The following is an 11207-nucleotide window of genomic DNA, read 5'->3' on the forward strand; positions in this document are numbered from 1 at the left end:
GAGCTGCAATTGTTTTGTTTGTGAGTATAGGGTTGTCTCGGTAGACTATATGTGTGTCATTTTCCATGACCTTCAGTGGAGTGCATTTATAATAAGATTGAGTGGAGTCTGTGAGTTTGTGTTTATTTGTGAGGGTTATGTGCAGAATTATTCCGACATTGTTATGCCTGTTTGTATGTTCGGTTGTAGCTAGTAGTTCGCATCCTGTTGTGATATGGTCCATTGATTCCGTGTGTATGTTGCATTTTCTACATTTGCCTGTTAGTATACTGTCCTTGATTACGTATTTCCTACAGTTTCTTTTGATAATTAATAACCTGATACTGTATTGTTGTTATAAACCCTTTTGTTTCTGGGAAAATGATTTCTTGTTTGAGTCACTCGTATGTGGCTTGTTTGTTTATTTCTGAGTCTTGTATTATATTTGTGTTTACCATGAAGTGCTTTATTATTATTATTACTATCATTTCTTATTACTATCATTATTATTATTATGATATTCTAACATCATTATAATACTAATAATAGTTATCATATAGCACAGCTGTTCTCCTCGAAATCATTACAGATCTGACAAAGAAAAATCCTATCAGTTTTGTTTCATCATATTCCTTATTTATAGTCTAGTCATTACTAACATTTTGTTATTTTCTTATCTGAAGTTAAATTAAAATTTCCTGTCTTCCGCCTTTGGGTGTTTAGTAAGGTATGCCACGCAGTATATTTTCCGTAGGTCATTGAAACATAACGAATACAAACGCATTCTTGGAATCGACAAGGATTCTAGGAATTTCATTAAACGCCATATTACACGTGCCTCTGAGAGTCTCAATTACCTATTTTAGCGATACCTGTAGCCTGTGGTTATTTACAAAATATCAATCTTGAATAATTACCTAATGGTATTGCAAAAATTAATATGCATGTATTTAATTACCTTTTCCAGGAAAGAAATATTTTTGAAAAATAACTGAGGGACTTGGCAAATTGTTAATTCGAAAGATATTTAAAAATATGGTATGAACCGATTTAGACATCGACTTTTCTAGAGGTTATTTTTTTATGTTTAATTAATTTCTAATTCATTTCTATCGTAAAATATCAATCTTGAATAATTATGTAACGGTATTGCAAATTAATATACGTGTATTTAAATACCTTTTCGAGGAAAGAAATATTTTTGAAAAATGACAGAGGGACTTCAAAATTATTGATTCGAAAGATATTTAGAAAAATCGAATGAGCCAATTCAGACATCGACTTTTCTCATGGTTACTTTTTATTTTCTATTTTTGTTACTTTTAATTAATTTTTAATTCATTTCTGTCGCACGCGAATCGATCAAAACATATCCTTCTCCGTATTTTCTTCATAGTGTGATGATTTAGTGTTATCTGAATGTCAACGAACGCCGTTGCCTCGATTTGATTCGTGTTGCACGATGCGTAGACGTAAAAGCGGACTTTGTAGCGTTACGTCAGTCATTCGAGAATGTCGACGTACGATGGACATTGTGGAAAGACATACGACCGAATCAGCTGTAAACGTCATTGATTAAGTAAGCTAATTAACGATTCTATTAACGGCCACCTCGGTCTTTTGTGTCAAATACGTATCATAACACAGGAAAACTGCAGTCGTCGAATGGCGCCACATTCCACAATAATTCGATCATTGTCTGATTTCCAATTGTTCGATTATATAACGGATAATAATGGAATTGCACACTCCCGAGCATTCGTTTACGTAACTCATTCTCAAAACACTGCGATAGTTTAGAAAATCATAGTATTCGAAACGTTCATGTCGCGCGTATTATCGTTCAACTTGCCGACCTAACCTCAAAATTGCGCGATTACTACCGCCGAACTCGAATCATACTTCCAAGTACACGGGTTTTTACATTATCAAAAGCAATCGTGATTTACATATAAAGCTTTGATCACGAAATCACGATCGATTTTCCGATACTAATTTTCCAAATTTATATTTCTTTTATTTTAATAATTTTTCGACAATTTTAACGACGTAAATAAATAGAGAACTATGGATAGAAAACACTAATAATTTCCACCATTTTCTTTTCTTTGCCATATCTGATAATTCGTCATTACATCCTAAGAATAATGGAAATTTCGTCAGTGTGGCAGTCAACGTGTCAAAATGATTTTTGATACACGATATATTTAAAAAGCGACATTTTTGATATTTCAAAAATGTACGTGACTTAGGTCACTTTCATAATCGGTAAAATTTGTCGTTCGTCCCTTACTGGAATATGCTGCAATTACATCATCTCCAAAAAGCTTTACGAAATCACGATCGAGAGAGTGCAGCATAAATTTCTCAGGTTTTGCGCATATAAGCTAAATAACCCAATATCAATTTTTGATCATGATTACTCTGCGATATTAAATACCGTCAACCTGGAAACATTGTCTGCACAAAGAAGAATAGCTGACCATAGTTATGAGAGAGTGCAGCATAAATTTCTCAGGTTTTGCGCATATAAGCTAAATAACCCAATATCAACTTTTGATCATGATTACTCCGCGATATTAAATACCGTCAACCTGGAAACATTGTCTGCACAAAGAAGAATAGCTGACCATAGTTTTATCTTTAATTTAATTAATAATCACATCGATTGCTCCTCTCTTCTTGCGCAAATTAATTTCTACGTGCCAGAACGTGTATCGAGATCTAGAGCAGGTTTTCATAAACATATGTTCAGATCCACATATGGATCAATTAATCCAATTTATCGTATTATCACTGACTCAAACACTCTTTATAATCGTACAGATTTTTTTATTGGTCTTTACAAACTTTCAAAAGACAATTACGGATGATTATTGATTAAAGCTATTCCTCCTGAACAAAGCGTTTATAAGCACGTCCCTTCGGTGTTATATTATGCATAATTTGTTTACTTTTCTTTCATATGTGAAATTTTATGTAAATGGACTACAGCCCGTTTATGAATAAAATAATAATAATAATATTGTTACGACGAATAACTTGGTAACTGACTTTTTCACCTAACCTCAAAATAAGACGATCGCCATTATGTAACTCGAAACATACCAATTTATGTCACAAATATCGACTGTAAATATAATGTTTATATATCACATTATATTCAGATTTACAGATTTTCAATTTTGAAATCGATGTTGCATAACTCAAAACACATTTTCAAATTTCCAGATTTTGATATTCTCGAAACTACCTCGTTTCGTATAAAACGACAGATCGAACGTCGGAGACAGACTTGTTTACCTAACCTCAAAGTTATCATCATGGATTTCTTTTGGATATCATCGAGTGTCCTCGCGATTCTGATTGCCTGTTACCTCTACAAACGCCGACACCCGTTACAAGCCTATGGTATACCTTTCAAGAGCTGGATTCCCTTATTGGGTAGCACGTGGGAGTCGATAATAACCAAGAAACCATTCGCTGTCGTGGTTCAGGACATCTACAATCTAGCACCAACTGCGAAATACGTGGGATTCTACAACAGAATGTCTCCAGTCGTGATGATTCGGGACCCGGAACTAATAAAGTCCATCACTGTGAAGAACTTCGATCATTTCAGGAACCATCGGAATTTCGGCAACGACGAGTTGGACAGCTTCCTCGGTAACAATCTTCTGTTACTTCGCGATGACAGGTGGAAAGAGGTTCGATCGCTGATCACGCCAGCCTTCACCTCTAGCAAGCTGCGATCAATGTTCCCGCTGATGACAGAGACCGCAATGAACGTCGCGAAATATCTCTCGACCCTTTCACAAGACCAAAACGTGACGGAGATGAAGGATGTGTTCACGAGGTACGCCAACGACGTGTTCGCCACGTGTGCCTTCGGAATCACCATCAATTCCCTGACCGATCGTCAGAACAAGTTCTACGCTTTAGGCAGAGAAGCTCTAGACATTCACAGCGTGGCCATCATGAAGTTCGTCATGCTCAGACTGTTCCCGAGATTATCCAAGAAGCTGGGCTTGACGTTACTGAGCAAAGAGGTGACCGACTTCTTCAAGAAAGTGGTGTCTGATAATATAAAAGTCAGGGAGGAGCAGGGAATAGTTAGACCCGACTTCATCCAGCTAATGATGGAGACTAGGCATAAACTGGGCCCAGGTAAGGAACTGACAGTCGACGATATAACTGCTCAGGCGTTTGTCTTCTTCTTCGGTGGCTTCGAGACCACTTCCAGCCTGCTGTGCTTCGCTGCTCACGAATTGGCTGCGAACCCAGAGTTGCAGGAAAGACTTCACGCTGAGATTGATAGCATTCTCGAGGATGCTGGAGACGAAATGACGTTGGAACGATTAAATAGCCTCGAGTATCTCGACGCTGTGATTAACGAGGCATTGAGAATGTATCCAATTATACCTATTACCGACCGAGAGTGTTCCAAACGATTCGAATTACCCGAAACGCTACCCGGGACAAAGCCGTACGTACTGGAAGAAGGTTCGCATGTGTGGTTGCCCATTTATGCGATACAACGCGATCCCCGGTATTTCGAGAAACCCGACAACTTTAAACCCGATCGATTTCTAGATAAGAGCAGCAATATCGTCATCGGTGGATCGTATTTACCGTTTGGCATGGGTCCAAGGAACTGTATAGGCAACAGGTTCTCGCTGGTAGAGATTAAAGTCGCTCTGTTTTATATCCTCGCGAGCTGCCGGCTGGAAGTTTGCTCTAAAACGACATTGCCCATCGAGTTGAAGAAGAGAGGCGTGTTCCTTATGGCGAAGAATGGATTCTGGTTAAGGGTCGTGGCGAGGAAAAAATCGTTTGACTAAGGGACTGCGTTTGCGAGTGCTCGCGGATGCTTTTATCCGATTTTTCTTATTCAGTGCTTTGAAAGCATTGAGTATTTTGAAATATATGTTGGGGAATATTTGCGAATTAATTTTGATTCCTAGAAAAAAACGTGAAGTGCTTTGATACCGTGAACAAAGGAATTCTTTATCGATAAAGTATCCAACTGATTAGGCCACGCGTTCTTGTACGTCTTGAAATTAATATTATTACAGAGGAACACCAGTTATACGAATGTTTTACTACACGATCAACGTATTTCTAATTACAACGCTGTGTAAAGTTAAGTAAAATGTATATTTCCTTCTGTAAGGTGAACTCTGTTTACGGTAATTTGGTATGAAATTAACGCTAAACCTGAAGTTTTCTAAACTTTCATTAAAAATTCCGCGTTCAACGTTTTCACCTGAATCGTGAACTCGTCTTCGCAATTTTTCTTTCGATATTCGTATAATCATTTTCTTAATGTCTCCCGTTATTCCATTCTTTAAAGCTTCTGCTTCTTTTCCATTCACGGGTCATTTGATTATGACAGGTTTAGTGTTAATATACTATAGTATATTATATGGCAATGGTGACAATAATAATAATTCGAAAAAATTGTCATTATAGCTTTATATTGTTATAGAGACATAATGACAGCAAATAAAAATATATATAGTATATATAAGTAGACCATTGCAAAAGTATGTGACACAATTAAGAAACTTAAAAGTGGAAATTTGAAAGAAATTGAAGAGAAAAACATGGTGTTGCAAAATCAATCATAATAAATATAATTTTCTAAATTTTGTTGAAAAGGAGGTCCTAACACTACACTATAGTATATTATATGGCAATAGTGATAATAATAATAATTCGAAAAAATTGTCATTATAGCTTTATATTGTTATAGTAATATAATGACAGCAAATAAAGATATATATAATATATATATTATAAATAATTGGATCACTGTAAAAGTATATGACACAATTAAAAAACTTAAAAGTGGAAATTTGAAAGGAATTGAAGAGAATAATATGGTGTTACAAAATCAATCATAATAAATATAACTTTTTAAATTTTGTTGAAAAGGAGGTCCTAACGATATTGTCATTCTCCGATTTCATGTGTGAAAAATTTCATAAAAATTCCCTTGCACGAACACGTTTGTCTTCATTACTTCATTAATGTAATGGGATTCTACTGTATTTAAAATAAACATTATGCTGATTTACAATTGCATTTACATACCTGTCATACACTTCTGAACCATGACTGAACCACTGACGATGGAATGAAGATTTATGAAGGAGCAGTGTCTGAAAAAAGAAAATTTTCGATAGTCAGTTAATAATATAATTAGCATATCTATTTATTATATCACTATATATTTATATTATATTTATATTATTATATATACTATAATATAATAATAATATAATTAAAATATATAAAATCGAATAATATGACAGTATAATAATATTCTTAATAAAGTAACAAAAGTGCCAAGAAGCAAATTACGAGGCACTTTATTTCCACTGACGCAATTTCTTCAATCATGCCAATTATGCAACTCTCACAAGAATACTTGATACTTTTTTGTATAACATATACCAAAAGGAGACACTAAATACATAAACACACGAAGTACACTAACCTTCTATAACATTATCCGCGAGTATCATCGACGAAAATTAAAGTCCCAGGGAAGCTTCTTCGCGTCTAAAATGTTTGCTGCATGGTTGAGTATAAATATGACGCCGATTTCATCATTCCTACTCGAGCAGTCCTCACGCAGCCAGCGATCAAGTATGGTCGCAGACGAATCGTTCCTCTCGTTAATGTCTTACTGTTGTTCACAAAGTTCAAAATTGCTCACCAACCAACGTGTCAATATAGGAATTCTGTCACAACTACGCCAATTTCATTAACGTGAAAGTGACCCAAAAGAGGAAGAGGTGTGTCAGTTCGTCCAGTGTTATACATAATTGTGACCAGTCTCTATTAAGTGGAACAGTGACGTGTAGCGGAAGTATCTGATAGAAACGACCAAGTCGATTGGAAAATAATTTGAAAATGGTGTGGTGGACAGTAATCGCGCTCCTAGTGGCCGTGTTCACGCTAGCCTACTATCTTCTAGCTCGAAACGCGGATTATTTCGAGAAACGCAACATTCCTTGCCTCAAAGTGAACCCGTTGATGGGAAGCATTTGGAAGGCAGTGCTTCAGCAATCCACGTTCGCCGATATCGTTAAAGAAGCGTACAACGTTCATCCTGAGGCGAAGTATGTCGGGTTCTTCGACTTCTCCATGCCGGTGATCATGCTCAAGGACCTGGACCTGATCAAGTCGATCACCGTGAAGAACTTCGAGCACTTTCCCGACCACAGGAACCTGCAGAACGAGGATACGGAACCAATGTTCAACAAAAACTTGTTCGCCCTTCGCGGTGAAAGGTGGAAGGAAGTGCGGAACTTACTGAGCCCAGCCTTCACGTCTAGCAAGATGAAGATGATGTACGTGTTAATGCGCGACTGTGCCAAGGAATATGGAAATTATCTGGCTAATCTGAAGGAAGAGGAGTCCATCATTGAACTGAAGAACGCGTTCACCAGGTACACGAACGACGTGATCGCCACCTGTGCCTTTGGCGTGAACGTGAACTCTATGAAGGATCCGAAAAACAAGTTCTACGTGCTGGGCAGAGAGGCTACTAACTTCGGGAGGTGGCAATCCCTCAAGTTCTTCTTGGTGAGAAGCGCGCCATGGCTGACCGATCGGTTGGGTATCAGCATCATCAGGCCTGAGATCACGAAATTCTTCAAGGACCTGGTGGAGACTACGATAAAGACCAGGGACGAGCAGAACATCGTTCGGCCGGACATGATTCAGTTGATGATGGAGACCAGAGGGAAATTGGGACCCGGGAAGGAACTGTCTATCATGGATATGACGGCTCAGGCGTTCGTCTTCTTTTTCGGTGGGTTCGAGAGCACCTCTACTCTCATGTGCTTCGCTGCTTATGGAGTTGGTGTGAACGAGGAGATCCAAAGGAGGCTACAGGCTGAGATCGACCAAGTTCTGGAGGAGTGCAACGGAAACGTCACGTACGAGGCTATAAACGAAATGAAGTACCTGGATGCTGTCATTTACGAGAGTCTCAGGATGTACCCTGCGATTGTCGCTGCTGACAGACTGTGCATGAAACCGTTCGAACTGCCACCACATCTGCCAGGGGAAAAGCCACACGTCGTGCAGAAGGGTGATTGCCTGTGGATACCGATCTATGGGATCCAACACGATCCAAAGTATTTCCCAGAGCCGGAGAAGTTCAATCCTGACAGGTTCAACGGTGATCCTAAGCAGTTTCTCAACGCTGGGTCGCTGATAGCCTTCGGTATGGGGCCCAGGATGTGCATCGGTAACAGATTCGCGTTGCTGGAGTCGAAGGTGTTGCTGTTTCACATATTCGCAAAGTGTGATCTCATTCCCTGCTCGAAGACAACCATACCGATGAAGTTGAGCAAGAAAGGGTTCGCTGTGACGGCTGAGAACGGGTTCTGGTTCAAGATCCAACCGAGGAGCAACAAGAAAGCTGGAGTAGAGAAAATTGCAGTTCCAGGGACGACGATGCTCATCGATAAAATACCCGATAGATATCCTGATAATTAAAATGGAATATGATCAAATGACATTGACAACTCAAGATTCAGAGTATCAAAACTCACGAGTATAAATGCTAGCCGTTAATTCGGTATATTGTTATATAAATATATACGGAATATTTGTTATCTTTTTGACTAGATATTGGCCTTATGTCGTATCGAGAAACTGTTTGTCGCGAGTTTATTTTTATATCAGCTTTGTAAAAGTTGCCAGGAACAATGAGATATGAAAATGACTGACACGTTTTTGTTTCAACGAGATTAAAGTAATATATATATGTTAAAACAAACGTGACGCATATGGAGTATGTAATGATTATATTTTCGTGGTGAAACGTTTAAGGTCAACGACCGACCGCTTGTGGTGTTATTGGCGTAATGACTCTTAATGCGTTCCTTGTTGGCCTTGGCTTACTTTTGTCAGTTCTGAATTACCATATCCAAATGCATACGATTATTTAAAACGACTTGAAAGAAATCTGCTGATTTCTTCCTAACCTTAAATTTATTCAAAATTCATAGGGAATTGACAGATGATATATGCAAAATCAAATTAATAAACGAAATCAGAATATCAGAAAAATCAGGAATCTGCTTCTTTCTTCCTAACCTCAAATTTATTTAAAATTCATAGGGAATTGACAGATGATATATGTAAAATCCGATTAATAGACGAAATCAAAAAATCAGAAATCTGCTGGTTTCTTCCTAACCTTAAATTTATTAAAAATTCATAGGAAATTGACAAATAATATATATGAAATACGATTAATAGACGAAATCAAAAAATCTGAAAAATCATAAATCTGCTGATTACTTTTTAACCTCAAATTTATTAAAAATTCGTAGGAAATTGGCCGATGATACATATATAATCCGATTAATATACGAAATCAAAAAATCAGACAAATCAGAAAAATTAGAAATCTGGTGATTTCTTCCTAACCTCAAATTTATTAAAAATTTATACGAAATGGGTAGATGATACATATAAAATCCGATTAATAGACGCGCAGTCGATAAATGATGGCGTGGGCAGATAGATTAGGAGGCTGCTGGTAAATAACGATTTAAATACCTTTCAGGTTGCGTGTGATAGACAGTGATTGTACTCGTTACAATAACCATAATCCAAGCCTATTGTAATTGTACATTATTTCCTCGATTTATTTTTCGCTGATTAATTTACCATTGTAGGAGTATAACGACAAAAATGGCGCCTCTGTAGATGTATTCCGAAGTAGGTTCAGTTTATCGTTGAATTGTCGTCAGTGGAGATAATCGTAAAATTCGAGACTCAACGATAACGAATATTTTTACGCAATTTTAAATATGTTTCGTGGAGTAGATACACGTTTCGCTACGTTTATTTACTTCGACTGAGTCGCGAGTGATAAATGACACCGTATTGAGGTATAATTTACTGGCCTAGTCATTGATAGCGCAAGCGAGACAAATTATAAATATCGCAATTTAAACTAAAACCGCAAAAATTATAAAAATGTAAATATATAGAGGAATGATTTATAGCGCGATTTGTTATATGTATGTATAAAATACGAATAAATAAAGTTAATACCTAGAATCGAGAACGTTTCAGTTGAAATACGAACATAAGACAAATAAAGCCACGATTTCGTTCAGAAATCGTTCCATTCGTATTTACTGCTGTGCTTCTTATTGTACTTGTACGAATTTCAATCACTATCGTTATATTACTCGAATATTAAAATGACCCTTTTCCGAGACAGTTGATGAAGTTTCTAATAAGGTATTTACAAAAGGTATTTCTCAACACTTTTTACAGCTTCTTATTTCATCATTTAAAAGTATCCAAGTTTCCAATTTATTATATTAAAAATATCCAATACGCATGTTTGCGTATACAAATTTACTATTCACTCAGCCTATACTGTATTTCCATTGAGATATTACTTCCTTTAATTAATATTATTTATTACATTTTAATGAAGCACTGTCAATACCATAATAATACTAAAAATATGTATATTAAATATTGTTATACAAAATATAAATAATATAAATATATATTAAATATTATACATAATATATATTATTGTATTACAAATAATATATAATAATAATTATAATAATAATATATAACATCTTCATTGAAGTGTACTTCCTTTCTAAAGTACAAAATTATATATAGAGATTCAATTTAAATTCTAATAACTTTAATATTTCCAAAGATTCAATAAATGAGCCGTTCACTGCACAAATTGATTAACTCCATAAAAGAAAAAGTGGAGAAATGCATTGAAATAACGTATATTATTTTTTAAAATTCCCTTTATAATTTAAATCGAAATAAATATCGTAGAATGCATAAATGCAAATGTAACTTTCATCTAACGGCATATAAAATTTATAAGAAAAAATAACCAAAAGGTAATCGTTAGTAATGTTACCATTTTTATGTTACTGGAAGAGTTAATCGATTTGGCAAGCGAGAAAAGTAATAAATTTAAATTTTACTAAATTTTACTTAAATTCTGATAAGACGGCACTAAAAAATTCACCGTTATCATTCATGGCTTGCTAGTGCATTTGAGTTGCATTATTGCAACGATTTACATTAGAGTACGGAGTTAATCAAAGTGACCTCTGAAATAAATTATTTATTATCCAGTGGCCAACAAATTTTTGTCCTTTAATGGTGTTAATCTTAATTATTAAGGAAAATTATTATAAATA

At 35.9% G+C, this 11207-nt stretch overlaps 1 protein-coding gene across 1 annotated transcript; it reads left to right on the top strand.

Moving 5' to 3' along the window:
- Positions 1–1486: 1486 nt before the first annotated feature.
- On the top strand, positions 1487–9088 carry LOC108549653 (uncharacterized). Its single transcript, XM_017903149.1, has 3 exons — positions 1487–1558; positions 3211–4814; positions 6868–9088. The coding sequence occupies exons 2-3, from the start codon at positions 3303–3305 to the stop codon at positions 8494–8496; spliced, it is 3141 nt and encodes a 1046-aa protein (XP_017758638.1). The 5' UTR covers positions 1487–1558; positions 3211–3302; the 3' UTR covers positions 8497–9088.
- Positions 9089–11207: the final 2119 nt, after the last annotated feature.

Source organism: Eufriesea mexicana, unplaced genomic scaffold (assembly GCF_001483705.2).
Source record: "Eufriesea mexicana isolate 0111107269 unplaced genomic scaffold, ASM148370v2 scaffold2128, whole genome shotgun sequence".
Classification (NCBI taxonomy): Eukaryota; Metazoa; Arthropoda; class Insecta; order Hymenoptera; family Apidae; genus Eufriesea; species Eufriesea mexicana.